At 42.5% G+C, this 16981-nt stretch overlaps 1 protein-coding gene across 4 annotated transcripts in view; it reads left to right on the top strand.

Moving 5' to 3' along the window:
• The window catches only part of LOC309715202 (glutamate receptor 1-like), a 113962-nt gene that overhangs the window by 31245 nt on the left and 65736 nt on the right, over positions 1-16981 (top strand). For all 4 annotated transcript variants that reach the window (XM_082548110.1, XM_082548109.1, XM_082548111.1 and 1 more), the window contains exon 3: positions 15077-15316. In XM_082548110.1, the coding sequence (XP_082404236.1) occupies positions 15077-15316 (240 nt within the window). The remainder of the gene's footprint in view (positions 1-15076; positions 15317-16981) is intronic.

Below are 16981 nucleotides of genomic sequence, written 5' to 3'. Positions count from 1 at the left end.
TCCTCTGCCTTTAGCCAGCTGTCTGTCCCTTCCGATCTGGACACAGAGGTCCTTAGCTCTTGGTTTGAATCCTCGTGCCTAACTATTTTGGACTCTGTGGCTCCACTTAAAACCAGGCAGCCCAATGCTAAAACCGAGCCTTGGTTTAATGAACCACTCGGGCTGTGAGGAGGGAATGTCATAGAGCTGAATGCAGATGGAAGAGGGACAATTTACAGGTGTCTCTACAACTCCTAAAGAACTCCTGGCATCTCTATCGTGATACGGTTAAAGAGGCTAAGAGGGAATACTTTCCCAAGATCATTTCCTCCAACAGTCATAATCCCCGTGTGTTATTTAACTCTATTGGTTTAGTTTTAAATGCTCCACAAAGTGGCTGTTTAGACGCCTCTATCAAATTATCTAATGATTTTATGTGTTTTTTTTTTTTATTGATAAGGTTGCAACCACACAGGACCTCATCTCTGCCCCTGAGTCTGACCTCTGTTTTAATCCCTTGCTCTGCTGTTTTCGACCAGTTCAAGCCCATAACTCTTTCTTATTTAGAGGATGTGGTTGGGCACCTGAGGCCCTCTGGTTCTCCAAATGATCCTCTACTGCCACATTTTTTTAAGGAGATATTTTCTTGCATAGGGCAGGCTGTTCTTACTGTTATAAATAGCAGTTTAAGATCTGGTGTAGTCCCTGCTAATTTTAAGCATGCAATAGTACAGCTCTTGCTTAAGAAACCTGCCCTGGACCACACTGTATTGGCTAACTATAGGCCTATCTCTAAGCTGCCTTTTATGTCTAAAATCTTAGAGAAAATACTGTACTCCCAGTTGGTGGACTTTTTCAATGAGAATGGTATTCTAGAGGTTTTAAAAACCTTCACAGCACTGAGTCAGCTCAGTTAAAGGTTTTGAATGACATCCTTCTTACCTGTGATCCAGGTAATTATGTTGTTCTTGTCCTTCTTGACCTAACAGCTGCTTTTGATACCGTAGACCACAACATCTTATTGTCTCGCTTACACCATCCTGCAGGCATCTGTGGTACGGCTTTGAATTGGTTTAGGTCCGATCTTACTGACAGAACTTTTAATGTTCATTTTTTAGGGTATGAGTCCTTTTCTGCCACGTTTCAGTTTGGGGTCCCACATGGCTCAGGTTTAGGGCCTTTGCTTTTTGCATTGTACTTACAGCCCTTGGGTACCATCCTTATAGGCATGGAATAGCCTTCCACTGCTATGCTGACGACCAGTGTTGGGTGTAACACGTTACTGTAATTAAATTACTTTTCCACTGAAAAGTAGAGTAACTGATTACTGTTCATTTTTAGGTATTTTAATTACATTGACTTACAATGTGCTTGCATTACATTGTAAAATAATTAAACTCGCTGAATATCATTATTTTATTTCAATCATTTGTCTTCTAAACGTAGAGGTAAACTCTGCCGCTTTAACATCGCTGTAGTGCAGCTGCTCGTCATTTCGCGTCAGTTTGCTGCACAGTCGTATTCTAAAGCAGAAGCTGCCGGACTCGGCTGAAGCGAGTTTTATGAAATGGACATATTCCCGTCTCTTCACTTTTCTGAAACGAGCAGACAAGAACATTACAGTAATATGTAAAAACTATCGGCGGCTGTTAATAGCACGAGTAATCTGCTGAAGCGCCTGACACAGAGCACAGACGAACACTTCTGAGTGATCCTTGTTCATCATCCATGGATAACACAGCGGCAACTCCTGCTGAGCAGCAAAACCTGATTTTACTTCAGCAGCACAGAAGGTGCTTAAAAAGGTGAGCTTAAAAATAACTGCAGGCGACACTGTGGAAGAGATGCTACCGCTGCTGTAGAGTCCCTGTCTTTAAAAAAAAAGATTTATTATTTAAAGAGTTTAATTTCTATTGTTTGTCCACTCAATGTTTTATTGGGATTTTAAGTATTTAGTTAAATTACTTATTTAGTAATTAAGTTACTTTTCAGACACAGTAATTAGATAAGTATTTTAAATACAATATTGATTAAGTAATTAGTAATTAATTACTTTTTTTAAAGTAACTTACCTTAACTTACAACACTGCTGACGACTGTCAGATTTATTTGCCTCTGGAGCAGAAAGGCGCCTCTTCCACTCAACCACTTTTGACATGTCTAGATGATATTAAAACTTGGATGTCCCCAAATTTTCTAAGATTCAATTCAAGCAAAGCTGAGGTGATTGTGTTTGGTCCTAGTGGACCTTGTGACCCCTCCACTATTGATTTGGGACCCTGGCAGAGTATTTTACGCATGTTGTCACTAACTTGGGTTTTTAGATGGATAGTGATTTTAAATTGAACACTCAAATTACTGTCAAGTCCAGTTTTTATCACGTAAGAGAGAGCATATAACTCCTATCCTGGCTTCACTCAGCTGGCTGCTTGTTCATTTTAGAGTTCATTTTAAAATTTTAATGTTTGTTTTTAAATGTTTAAATGGTCTTGCTCCACCTTATCTCTCTGAGCTTCTTCATGCTTCTTCACCTCCTAGGTCTCTCAGGTCAGCTGACGAGCTGCTCCTGGAGGTACCCAGGTTTAAGAGGAAGCTCAGAGGGAACAGGGCTTCTCTATTGTTGCTCCAAATCTCAGGAACAATTTGCCTCAGCTCATAAGAGAGGCTCCATCATTGTCCATCATTAAAACTCACTTTTGCTCCCTGACCCGGACTTTTTATATGTTTTTAGTCTAATTAAATTTGCATTTATTTTTATTTATTAATTTTTTTACATATACTATTTCACTATTGTTATTTGTTATGTCATGTGTACAGCACTTTATTTTCAGCTGAGAGTTGTTTTGAAAGTGCGATATAAATAAATTGCTTGCTTGCTTCAAGACATGCTTGCTGGAACGATTCAGAGGATTTTGTTATCTTTCTCCAAAGCCGGATAAGTTGTCCCCACTGTTTCCTGTTTTTTGCTAAGCTACACTAACTGCCTTCTGGCTTTGGCCTTTAACTGACACACTGACTCATCTCACTCTCAACAAGACGGCAGATAAGCTTTAATGAGTTGACTCTTGAGGTCGAGAACAGAGCAAAATATGTGGGACTGAGGTCGTGACCTTTTACAGTCACTGCAGAGCAGCAGAGGAGAGCGGGTGATGGAGAGAAGCCTGGATCTTAATAAAGATGTTGCGGCAATAATAAAAACATCGTGTTTCAAAGGAACCCAAATGCAGTCTTTGCCAATACGTCACCATGTCTCATTCACGCCAGCAAATCGGGCTGAATTGAATGGAGATGGACTGAATAGAAGTGAAATGAATTGAGTCAGGACAGGCAGAGAGAGGGATGGGGGTTGGAGCGAGCATCCCAGTGTAGCAGAGCATGTAACAGGGTTGTGAATGGAGCTTTAACCTGAGCGTGACCCCGTGTTAACGCAGGCTCAGACTCTGCTGATGGCTCCATGAACTCGCACCCCACCGCACCTTGAAAATCTGCGACGGCACCGTTTTATGAAGAAATATGGAGCTTATTTTATTTTTTCTTAGGCTGAAGTAATGGTTCGGGGCTGAGCGGCAGAAAATCCATCCGTCAGCAGAGAAGAAATGAAGTGGAGGAAAGTACTCCGAGCACAGAAAATGAAGTTTCTTTTATTTTGGCTAAGGTAATTTTTCGGGCCGTTAAATTGCTTTGCGACACCGCTCACCTGCAGGATTGTGAAATTAAACAAGTGTCACACTGAATTTTACTGCAGCAAACGTATAAAACACTGTTTGATTTCAAGGGAAAATATGAAGCGTCTCTATTGCTGAGCTAGTCTGTTAAATTTAAGGAAGAGTGACTATTCCATGGGTCTTATTTTACTTTATGATCGGCTCGGATCCCAAATAGTTTACAGCTGCATGTCAAGGCAGAGATAAGCAAACAATGAAGTCAAGGTAAAAATAAATAAATGAATAAAAATGAATAATGTGTTAAAAATAAATACATAGAATGACGAGGACAAATGTCTATAAATGAACAATCACAGAAGATTTCGTCTAGAAACCAGACTTTGTTATATATCTGATATTTTTATCCTTCCATCAGAAATGACTCCTGATTTTTGATTCCACCCTACCTGTCCTCTCTCCTCACCTTTGTCACGCAGTGTCTGTAGCTTTGGATGGCTGACCGCCGATATTTAACCTCATCTACCTAAACTACCTCCCCTTTAACTCTGTGTCCTCATTCACAATGAGACATTCTTGACCTTCTTTATACCTCTCCGCCAACACATTAACCGATCAGGTAAAAAAAGCCCACTGCCCTCTCTCATAGATGCCCGCATACCTTCACAGGTATGTCATGTGGACCAGCAGCATTCCACTCCTCACCCTCTTCATTAAGTGCTCTCACCCCTGATTGAACCGTTCTCCACCCATACATCCTTCTCTCATTTTAATTCATAAGCTTCCCAAAGTTAGATCTCTAACCACCAAACGGACTCCTCACCAGAATTAGGTGAACTAATGTTCACTAATATTACTCGGAAACTCAGATTTATATTATGGAGACTGTTTGGCCAAACAGGCATTTGATCAACTTCAGCAAAAACCCCAAGCTGTCTGTCTGTATGTTATCATATCAGCTTATCATAAGAGCTGGCTATGCAAGGTTTTTATAAGAAAGATTGCTGTGAAATCAACTATGTTCCTTAAGCTAAGTGTTTGTATGGTATGGATAAGCATGGGTAATGTTATCGCTCATAGTAACAGTGCATTTAAATAAGCTGTCTGCCTCCACCATGTCTATGACTATTTTTAATAAAGTACTTTATGTTTAGGTAAATGATGTACTTTCATTTATGTCTTATTTATTTATTACCGTGGTATCAAACTTAGTTTCAGGCACTGGTGCATTCTGCTGGTGTTTGTACTGGTTACTACATTTCTGCTGTTTTGACCTCTCTGCTTTCTACCGTAAAAGCCAGCGTGGAGGCAGCTAGCTAGCTAGCTGTAACAAAGTCCCCTTTGTCATTCCACACAGGTCTACAGTATATACAGCACACTGCTCTCTCAGCTCTTATGCATACAACAGAACAACATTACAGTTTATATCTCACTGCTGTTTCAGCCAGTGTTAGCGCACACGTGGAGTGTGACTGCAGTCCATTAATCCCAAAGGTGTTCTGAGGTGACGCAGAGGTCTTTTAAAGTTTGAGTTTTCACACTTCATCAGACGGAGCAGCTGTAATATCGCAGCTCCTCCTCTGAATCCTCAGCAGTTTAACTTTGCACATTAAATATCAGCTGTAATCACTGAGCAGCAGCACCATGGGAGCCCGCTCACTCACATTTTAACTCACCGCCCTCCCCGAGGGCCAAATGAAGATGGGAGGAGGAGGAAGGAGGCAGGGAGGGAGACGGAGGAGAAATTAAATGGTGATTCTCGCTGCCAGGACTCGCCTTATCAGGAGCGTACAGATTGAGACGACAGAAGGAAGAAACACGACTGCCCCGCTCCCCGTAGTTAGTGTTATTTGTTGTTTATTGGTGTAGAAAATAAAAAAAATGAAGAGCGCATCGTGTCGGACACACTGAGACAGGAAGCCGGTGGAAAGAGAGGAGCGAGAGAAACAGGAAGAGAGAGAGAGGGCTGATTTGGGTTGCTGGTGACATTTCGCCCTTGAGGACTCACTTGTAGTTACACGCTCAGTTGAATGCCTCAAATGTGAAATGAGGATAAAGTGCAGCCCTGAAAAAAAGAGCGCTGCGTGTATCGCCTGGAAAGACGTTTTATCTCAACAACACAATTTGGCAAATAATGGCAGAAACGAAAAGCCGTCTGTCAGACACGAGGGCTAGCTGCAGGGAGGGAGGGGATTATCTTTAATTAATAATCTTAATCTCTAATTTCATGTCGGACAAACAGAAGTGATATCAGATGGCAGAGTGGCAGGATAAAAGAGGAAGATTCAGATTGTGTTCAGAGAGGAAATAACAAAGGAGGAGAGAGGAGAACTAAAGCGCAGAGTTTTAGAGAAGGAGCCGGAAACATCTCACTGTCCACTGACAAACGCTAAATGTTGGATTAAACAACAGAATCAAAACGCTGATGTGTGAAGAACTGGTTCCTGACCTCAGAGAGTTCAAAGGTCGCAGTCGGGCGTGTGGTTTTCCTTGTGTTTGAAACAGCTGTACTGCATTAAAACTATAATTTTCAGTATTGATCTTCTTGTGTTTGGATTTGGTTCAGTTGACCTCCGTTGCTATTAGGGACGAGGACATCGGGCTGTAACATACCAGTAGCTGAGCAACTTAATTATTTGATGGAGAAAAATAATATCGCAGACATTTTTCAGTCTGTTTTGCACATTTTACTGTTTCTGGTGACGTGTTGATAGCAGCAGACTCCAGAGAATTCAGAGTTTTAGTTTTATTGGAGCCCGTCTCTGTTGCTCACAGCATCATGATAAACAGGCTTAATGACTTGTTTGTGATCAAAAATATAAATATGTCCTGGAGATATTTTACTGTTGAAATGAATTAAGTGAGTTCTGCCTCTCGGGGCTTTACATTTTGGCTTTACAAACTCCCTGAAGACCAAATTATTAGACGTTACATTAATACCTCTTATCATGCTAATGACATTCAGTCAGAGACTTTATATATAGTTTTATACATTGTCTACTTTAAGTATTTGCTAAAAGAATTCAAACTATTACATAAAACCTTCCTTCATGTAAACACAGATAAAAGAGAAACTATGATTATTGCTCCTGATCGTGAGATTTTAGAAATTAGGGGTTATATCTTCTTCTAAATCTTCTCCTCTTCAGTCAAGCCTCAGAAATTTGGGTGTCATAGCTACTGGGTGCTTTGCATCCATCCTGCAGGTATGAGGAAAAAACTTGAGATTTTGCTTCCAGGAAATGCACTTAGGCCATGTGAATCAGCAGGTTGCCTGGGAAAATCAATTAATAAAGGTTTATTTAAAGTGAAAGCAGAGTTCTGTTGATTTAACTTCGTGGTAAGTTTTGGTTCAGCTTTTTATTATAAGAGATTCAGTGAATTCACCTAAATAAGGACCTTTTTTTTTTTCAATAATTTAACTGATATCAACCTTTTTTTTAGTTTGTTTGAATTTATTGTCACTGTTCCAGAATAACAAAGAAATTAAATCACCATGAAAACTTTGAGCTTTTCATTTTTGAACATTTTGACATCAGACACATTTCATCAGTCATTTTAGTTGCACATATGCCAACAACTGTCAGGTTGTAGTTAATGGACAGGCCGGGAATCCTTGCAGAGTAGACAGTCAGTTTATTAACACAACGACACCAGGTGACACTGTTTGCAACGTGCTGGAGGGAGGGGATGGGGGTCCAGGGCATGTGAGGGGAAGAACGGAAATCAGACACACTCCAAAGAATCTCTCTCCTTTCTCCACAGTGGGGTAACACAAATCCACTCACTCGTCCACACAGTAACAGGCAGGCAGGGGAAGGTCCGGGGTAGATCTGTACACAGAAACTAGAGTTAACGACAAACTGACGGAAATTTAACTCACTAACGGCAGAGTGTCTGACGCTGATAGCCCAATGATCCAGCGACGAGTAACACAGTGCTGCCGTCTTAAATAGACCTTGCGATCACCCAGCAGGTGTGGAGATGGCAGGTGCGTGGGCCAGGGGCGGGGGCCCATAATGAGCACCGCCCCTACAGGTGAGAGAGAAGGAGAGAGCAAAAAACAACAAAACACATGTTGCCTAATACAGGATCAGCTGGTGAGGCACAGGGACCATGACAAGAGCAAGGTCAAGGTTTGTCTTCTTCTGCTAAATAAAGGCTGAGTGGTTCACGCAGCTTTTGTTATCTCTGCAGTGAATTGTGGGTAAATCTCTGTGGATGATTGAAATGTAAATGTAGAGGTTCTGAGCTCTGAGCTGACAGATGGGGTTTGAACCTACAACTGTAGGGGGGTAACACATGTAGAGAGGCTCTAGATCAGCGTGTCTGTGTAACTTTGTGTGTGTCAGAGCTGCGTTCTCAGCAGGAGATTATTGCATTGATGCCTCAGAGGCAGCAGTTGCCTAAGTGACTTTAGTGTGTGTGTGTGTGTGTGTGTGTGTGTGTGCGCTGCATCACCCCGAGGAAGGCAGTCATTTAATTCATTATTCAGCATTGCTACAAAACACATTAATTAGAGCCTGAGGTTGGGCTGGGTTCACAGTGCCGCTCAGATCACTGCGAGTCAGAATTAAAATTTCATCTCTTCTAATTTTATTTGAAGATCTCACTGTTGGCCTCTCGGTCCTGGACACCTGCTTCCAGAGCCTTTAACACCGAATAAATGACGTGTAGTTGCCGTACACTGTACACGTAGCCACTGTGACAGCACTCTGAAGCTAAAGTAGCTCCTCACGTTCGTATCCACACCTGTTGATTTTTACATTTGTACATTTTTAAAGCTTAGTTATAAAAGCATCCCCCCCTTTGCAGAATGGAAGTGAGCTATTATACTTTTTGTGTGTTTGTTTGTTTGCAGTGGGCTGTAAGCATGTTTATTTCTGCTGTGAAGTCAGACAATTTAACATTAGACACAGCTGGACTTTACTGTTGAGATTTATACGTTGAAACCACCCAAGTTTAAAAAGTCTAAGAATATAAACTCAGATGGACATTTAAAGGGTATTTAGACAGAGGGCTCATGTCTTCACCACTCCACTGTCTGTGAACTTTGAAGTTCCCATTTTGGGCTTTTATAATGTCACACACTTCCAGCTGAATCTCTCCCTGAACGTCACCTCAGATCAAATAAACGGTGAATATAAATGTCACTATGAAAGCTTTGGTGCTGGAGTTACTCCTCTTTCTGTTTCCGACCTGACTCGATGTCACTCTGTTAGAAGCGACAGTGACTCGTGCTGGCCGAGTGACAGAATGCCGAACGGCGCACCGAGACAGTGACCTGATCATCGGCTGTGTGTCTCCGGGCCGGCCTGTTTGCTCGGTGGAGGAGAGTAAACAGTCGAGAAGGAGGATGACGGTGAAAGCCTAAGGTTAATAGATGTCCTCACAATTACCCGCCTGTTCCCCTGGGCGGAAGAGTCCTTTCTTCCTCTTCTCTCTCCCTGCAAACATGAGGGTGATGATGATTATTCATCACAGACAGGCAGATCTGCAGAGATGGACCGGCGTGTCAGGAGGATGAATGGCTCTGTGGGTAGACGCGGTCTCAGCTGCGGGCCCCGTGGCACTTGGCGTCGTCGACTGTGGGCTGTGTTTAAATAAAGCTCTGTCTAAAAGCCTTAGGTGGCGAGGAGCGAGCTGTCTGACTGGAGGAGCCTCTGTGGGTACGAGGCGAGGTCAGCTCATTCGCTGAGACGCCGTGATCGATGTCCTCATTCACTGTTTGGCTCGCGAACGTTAAAGGTGGCTTGAATCAGGACAGCTGTGGTTTAAACATCTGTGGTGGAGACAGGAAGTCCAGCACGTAGTGAACCCATACTGGATTTTTGATTGGTGTTACAGCAAATGAGGTACATCTAATATGAATCTTATTTAGCAGCTTTAAGGTTGCACTCGCACTGTGGTTAAAATGTGTCCTGGCCTTGTTTTTAGTAGTTTTTAGCATCTAAACTTAAACAGCAAGTGAAAGTAATATGAGTGGAAATGAAACAAGTCATCAAGAGGGAAATAAACTGAAGTGCCAAACACAAAGATGGGAACAGGGTCTAATAAAAGTATAACTAATAGCATCACACGTACCTGCACTCTCCTGTATTTTAAGAACATCTCCAGTGATCTCCAATAGTGGTTTCTATTTGCCAGGCCCTCGAACTTTCTTCTGACTAATGTGAAAACAATTTCCTCTGTTTTTATGTGTGTTTAATGCACCCAAGTTACCAGAGTGCCTATGAACCAGTCCACACACAAATACAGTTTCCACCTATCTGTCAGCACAACCAGGCAACACACAGCCAGGTCCAGGCTGTGTTGATCTCTGCACACACTCAACCAATTATCTGCTGTCTCAGCTGTTCTTGGACACATTCTGCTGCCAAACCGCAAAGACATCACAACTGGATGAGACTTCAGAAACGCACAGAATTCAGTGGTGGTGAGTTGAGCCGTGTGTTTGAGTATTTGGGTGTGTACGCAACCTTGAGTTGTTGACTTTGATATAGCTGGAAACTATTAGCTGATTCAAGCTTGCAGTTAAAATAAACATAGAAAAGTCATAAATTGCACAAAATAACACATTTTTCCAAATGATTTTCAAGTGCGATTAAAATCACCCGAGCTGGACGATTTCATGAAAATCGTTGCAACTCATGTTTAACTAAAACCTGCACGTTATGCGCCGTAGTCTCACCAAAATCCTGTCACACATCACTGACCTCCTCTCGATCATCAGAGGAACTGAATCGTTTTGGAAAGAACGACGACAGCTTGTTTGCATTGTATATTCTCAAACTGGATCATTGTCTATATTAAAAAAAAATAGACTGAAACGGCAAAACTCACATTAAAAAAATGTCCCATTTGACATAAAGGCAGCATCAACATTAAGGCCAAAAAAAGGGAATGTGCCTGGCTCTGCCAAGTTTAAAGAATCTGACTGCAAGCATGTCTTCACACCGCTATTCAACACTCTGCAGGCTGATTTTTAACCCCTACAAAGCTGAAAAAAGATTGTTGTGTTGCTGTGCATTCAATCTCAAACTCTTTGAAATCAATGACCGGGTCAAGAAAGAGTCTCACGTTTGACATTTCTCCTGGTTACTTACTTACAAAAGGAAAAATAGTTACACTGACGACAACCACATTTGGTATTTTATGCAACAGTTTATAAAAGGCATTAAAAAAAAGAATATTCATACATTTAAAGAGACAAAATATGACATGAATTTTAAATCATTATGGAAAAAAACAGCACAAACTGAGCTCATTAAATCAACAAAGACAGCTATTTATGTAATGCTACATAAATTAGAAACCACTTCATTGGCTAATCCCATAGGTTAAACATCTGGACTCCCATCATGTTGGCTTTAATTTAAACACAACTAACTACAAAGCTTCCCAAGGCTCGCAGCATCTGTCAACTCTGTGCTGCCCGACCCCCTCTGATGAAGGACCCGCCTGTCGTCCCAGTTGGACAGCAGCGCTAATGCTAAGAGACAGATACCTCGTTAGCACTGATAGCATTTGCCTGAGGGTAAACATCTATTGTTAGCATGATAGCATGGCCCCACAGGGGATGGTTATTTCCAGTGTGAGTCTGCTAAGGGTAGATGGTCTTGCTGTTAGCATGTTAGCGCTGGCCTCAGGGATCTGCACCAAGGACACACACACATTCACAAAGAAAGTAGACGAGGACATCTGTCAGCACCTATGTGTCTGATCCAATACTGATTCATTGATTAGCAGTTTGGCAGCGATTTAGCAAATTTAGAAACAAAAAAACAGATGAATAAGTACATTTCAGCAGTTTGATTTTAAAACTGCAAAAAGTGGATTCTTTTTTGAGTTTTGGTCAGTCTGTGGACCATTTATTAAGAAGTTTACTCAGGAGAAACAAAAGCATATTGAATCAACAGCTCCACGGCTGGAAGAAAGACTGAAGAACCTATTAATTAACAGTTGTTCTCTGAATTTGAATGCATCCGAATAGCTTTACTTCCAGTGTGGGTGGGTGAGACAACCTGGAGATTTAACCATATTTGCTTTATATCTGTAACTGTATAGCGATTACACAAGCTTATAGGTCAATTACTGCCAAAAGAGGGGTTGATGTTTCACTAACCTGACGCACCAGATGTTTGTTATGCAGAACCATCTGGAAGGTCATCATCGTAAACTGTTTAGAAAAAGGCCAACACTAAAAAATAGGTTACTGAATTACAAACAGATGTCTGTTGCCGTGTATGAACTTTTGAACTCTCACTGTTTTTAACTTTGACACATAACATCAATGAACCACTACCAGAGGAACCAGCATGGCAACAAAGTTCACCTCAAACTCAAACAGTAGATTGGCCAAATGCTGTAGCCCCAATCAACTGATAGGTCAGATAGTTTCCTTTTACACTTGGAGAAGCTGAATGTCATACAGGGTTCAATATTTATGCATTTGGGTCTCAGGTTTTCACTTGATCAGTGTCAGCGCCATAGACAAAAGCCTGTAATGATTAAATACTCTCCAGCTCTGACAAACAGTCATGTCCTGGTCGTTGTGTCCTTGGGCAAGACACTTTACCCTACCGCCTACTGGTGTTGGCCAGAGGGGCCGATGGCGCGATATGGCAGCCTCGCTTCTGTCAGTCTGCCCCAGGGCAGCTGTGGCTACAACTGTAGCCTCCGCCAGTGTGTGAATGTGAGAGTGAATGAATAGTGGCATTGTAAAGCGCTTTGGGTGCCTTGAAAAGCGCTATATAAATCCAATCCATTATTATTATCATTATCATTATGTCAGGAAGAAAGCTTGAAGTTAATAACCATCACACCTAAAGCACCTCTATAGCTACCAATGTAGGAAGACCAAGTACTGGGTCCAAGTGCTTAGCTTGAAGTTGAGTGTACTGGCAGTTATGCTTTGTGAATGAGCCAAAACATTAAAAGAAGTGAGAAGTGCATAGCACTGAGCTTCTTGCAGACCTAACTTAGATTGTAAATCTGCTGAGTTACATGCCCTGTTAGCAGCAGCACTCCCCGATGGCAGTCGTCTCTCTCCCCATTAGTGTCAAAAGCCTTCCAACTCCCCAGATTCCAATCAAATCAGGCCTCAAAGGGATGTATATGAACAAGCCTGAACTATGGAGGCAACCAAAGGTCCACCACCAAGCTGGTACAAAAGAGGTCATGATGCAGTCACAGTTTTGTGCAGTCTGTACCTTTGCAGATCAGGACTGATCTGGCAGCATAGAGAGGGGGTGTAACAAAACATTGGCACAGGTGGTTTTAATATTGCTGCTCACTGGTGTAGATGCCTCCTTCTTTCCTTCTTTCCTCTCAGGTTTCACTTGTTTTAGCCTAAATGGGGATTTTTCTGGGTGATGACACACAAATATGGACATGTTTTGATTCAGTCTAAATCCGGGAGGACCATAAAATGAGCCAGTGATTTACAGAATGACTTTTGGAGCCTCAGCAGTGAGTATTATTTTGTCTTAAGACTTAATCCCTGACTGTGAAGGATCTCAGAGTAATTTGATTAGAGCTATTGTGTGTACGGGGATTTAGCATGTGGGAGCGCTTTGTGTGAAACAGGAAGCTGCTCTTCATCAGCTACACAGCGGCAGATAAGTCAGCTGCAGAGATGATGTCTGTTTACCATGAAGATAAGGACACTTTATCATCTGTTAGCTTATTACCACATGGAGATTGGGCTGTTCTGTGTTGATGGGAGGAAGAAAACCCACTGGAAGCGCTGATAAAACAATAAACATGCATGAAAAATGGCAGAGTTCAGCATATTCAGAAGTGTTCATGTTTGTTTGAAGAAGACTGTTAAAAATGCCAAAGAAAGGCGACCCGAATGTGACAAGATAACGCTAAGAAGAAGGAAAAAAGCTGTCACGGTTTTGCACCATTAAGTCAAAATGAAGCACAGTGTGACTGAGGAGTCATAATAAAGTGTACGAGCTAGATTTTACTCGTGGATTGTTTGCTGACCTGGATTTATGGACAACTGGAGCTTAAAAACAAGACAGACAATGAGACAAATGGCATTATTAGAGAGAGAGAGAGTAAGTGCGAGGGAAGAGAACGGGAGGTGAGCGAGAGGCCAGAGGATGGAGGGACTCCTAGTGACAGAGGATGGAGGCAGATGACGAGGTTTTTACTGTTGATGTCACGCTGGTTTGCAAACAGCCAGTGAACTCACAGGTCACAGGAAGGTAGGCATTACTATGAGCACCGGCACTCTGTAACCTCCGGCCGAAGGCACAGAAGCAAAATGAAGCAGATGTGGGACGAGAGAGACAGCTGGCCTTTAAAGGGACAGTTCTCCCCAAACACTCTGGTCTGTAGTGTTTTTCATTCACTTCTGTTTATTCTGGATTGTTTTGATGTGAGATGCCCAGTTTGTCAGAGATGTCTGTCTTCTCTTGAATGTAATTGAACTAAATGGTATTGCCTTGTGGGACGAAAATTAAAAATGGCAGCGTTGCTGTCTCTTTCCAGAAATCGTGACCCAGTAAGTAAAAAAAACAAACTCCATAAACCTCCAGGAGCAGCGTCGTGTTAGAAGGCTTTTCCTTCTGCTGAGAAACGTTTCTGTTACTACGTCTAACGAAAGACTCGTGGCTGTGACCATGTGACAGGATGTAAACATTACTTTCCTCTGATGTTAGCTAGCAACACAGTTTTTTTGTTGTAGTTGGTGATGTAAATAATGGAATAATGGCCTGTTTTATTTTTGAGTAAATGTGTCAGAAAAGACACAAATGCTGGGGCACTGAGGATAACAATAAGAGTCCACTGATTAATATTCAGCAACAAAAAGGAAGAGAAATGCTAACGACAGTGACATGATCACTTGTGACTGATTATTCTGCAGAAACTCTACATTCTTAGTTATCATGTAACTACATGTAACCCTTTTACCGCATACGCCGTTACCTTCCATGGCGACCACGTCGACCTGATGTGTGGTCATATTTCTCAGGAGGTGCACGTCAGGTTCTGTGGAAGGTTAAGGGTAGATTTCCCACAGAAGTCTAAATCAGGTCACATGTTTTGAGCAACGTTTAGTTTCATTAAACAAAAGAAAAGAAAAGATGTGGGAGTGGGGTGTTGGGGCAATAACCCACTGCCCCCCATCCTTTCAAGGCCCATGGTCTGAGTCAAATTCCCCTTTTCAGATCTTGGTATATTAAACATCGTCAGTATGTTGGAGTCATATCTAACCACGTCTATGTGTTTAATGTTATTTCAGTTATATGAACTGTAAAGATTTTTTTTGTCAGACATGTAATAAACACACTTGTGGAAACTTTGTTCCAGTAGATGTTGGGATTTGTTAGTTTGGCTCCAAATGGCAGACGGACTAAAGCATTCAAAAATGATCTAAATAAACATTAATGAAACCCTCTTGTTCTGTGTTTCTGTACCAGTCTGCTCACAGTTCTCTAAGGGAGTGTACGCCATCATGGGTCTGTACGACCGGCGGACGGTCAACATGCTGATGTCCTTCTGCGGGTCTCTGCACGTCTGCTTCGTCACGCCGTCCTTCCCCGTGCAGACCAACAACCAGTTCGTCCTGCAGCTGCGGCCCCAGCTGCAGGAGCCCCTCATGGCCCTGCTCGAGCACTTCTACTGGACCAGGTTCGTCTACATGTACAGCTCTGAATCAGGTGAGGACGCCAGCATGCAGCACAAATGGTTTCTCTGTATCAAGCTTCGTGTTGGAGTGCCTGTTCAGCAAGCAGTGCAACATTACTCCTGAGCAAAGTGTGCGGGTCTGAGGAGGGGGCGGGGTTAAAGAGCACATGTTTGTTCGTTCTCGATGTTCTCAGACTCTTTAGTCTGAGTGGAGAACTGAAAGTAAGAGAAACCTGGATTTAGAAATCAATTTGTTCTAATGTTAACGTGATGCTCTCGGTGGGTATAAAAACAAAAATAGATATCTGGAAGATTATTTTATTTCATTACAAAACCAAAGCTTTAGAAATGACAAACAATGAGTTACGGTAACATTGCGGTAAGTCTGAAGTTTTCTCATGTCAGCAAACAGAAAAAGGGGAAAATATGTCTGGTTGGTCTGACACTGAAGCATTCAGGGTCAGCATATCCAGGATAGAGAAACAAGAAGAAGCTGGTTGTCAACTCGATGAATTAACGCAGACCTTATCGTTCTGACCAAACGCAAACACGGACGGGTCCACTGGCAGCAGATTTCATAAAAGAAGATCAATCTGTGATATTAGCAAAATATGTGAGACATCAATCAACAGTCAAAGCAGCAGTGTGTGAGTGTGCGTGACGAGGGAAGTGTTGTACGGCGTTTTATTTTTAACAGTCAGGAAGGAAAGAGCTCAGTGTGCTCAATGAAAGCTAATAGGCTAATCGCTTTCACGGCGCTATCATCCAGGCACGCGGCGCCATGGCTGTAATTACAGATGTGTATTCCAGTAAATCAGCGGGTCGCTCCGATGGCTTCTTCTGATGTGTGACACAGTTTCACACTCCGCCTTCTAGCTGCAGCTGCCTGCGCTTTTAGGAGAAGATCACTGCAGATGCTTGCAGCCTCGTCCTCAGGCTCTGCATTCATACAGACAAAGACTTTAGACCATCTGAAACTGTAGACGTGACAATAGTGAACAACATCTGCCACGTGTGCAATTTCAGCTGATCATAACGAGCTGCAAAAAAAGGAGTCGTCTCTGTGGTTGACTTCAGGCTGCTGAACATGAACTCAGTGTTTGTCTGACTACTGAAAGATTCACTTGTGCAGACACAAACTTTGGATTGTGTCCTGAAAACTTCACCTCCAGCTCTTTGGTTCAAGCAAACAACAACCTTTGGAGAATTGACCAAAAAAGGTCTGTTAGCTTGGTCGGCCTCCCTCCCTCCTGCGCCAGGCCGAGTGTCCCCCCGCAGCCCGTGATCTGTTATAGTCCATTTGGCAATCGGCAGCAGACTGTCTAATCTTATTGCCTCTTTTACATCTACCCGGGAAGTGTTATTGGAAGTCTATGTGGTGTAATAGTGCATGGCTTTCTGCCTCGGCAGTGCAGTCTGTCTGATGTTATTGCTCCTCGACATCTGCTGAGGACACTGGCTGTCTGTTGGAGGCAGAGTGGATTTCCTGAGGCCGAGCGCCTCCAGCTCAGCTCTGATTTACGTCCACTCTCAGCGTCTGCACAAACAGGAGGGTCCCTGCTGGGGATGAAATGGAACAGTCAATCAACAGTCAGGCTTCAGTCAGACTGCAGTAATAGTTTAAGTAGTTAGAAAGAAAAATGGTTTTCAGAAATCCGAATTCACTCGTTCGTTTCTTTTTGACTTCAGGCTCAATT

This window comes from Aulonocara stuartgranti (assembly GCF_965226115.1).
Source record: "Aulonocara stuartgranti genome assembly, chromosome: 10".
NCBI lineage: Eukaryota > Metazoa > Chordata > Actinopteri > Cichliformes > Cichlidae > Aulonocara > Aulonocara stuartgranti.
Note: the sequence above shows the minus strand (reverse complement) of the source record. Positions and strands in the feature narration are given on the sequence as shown.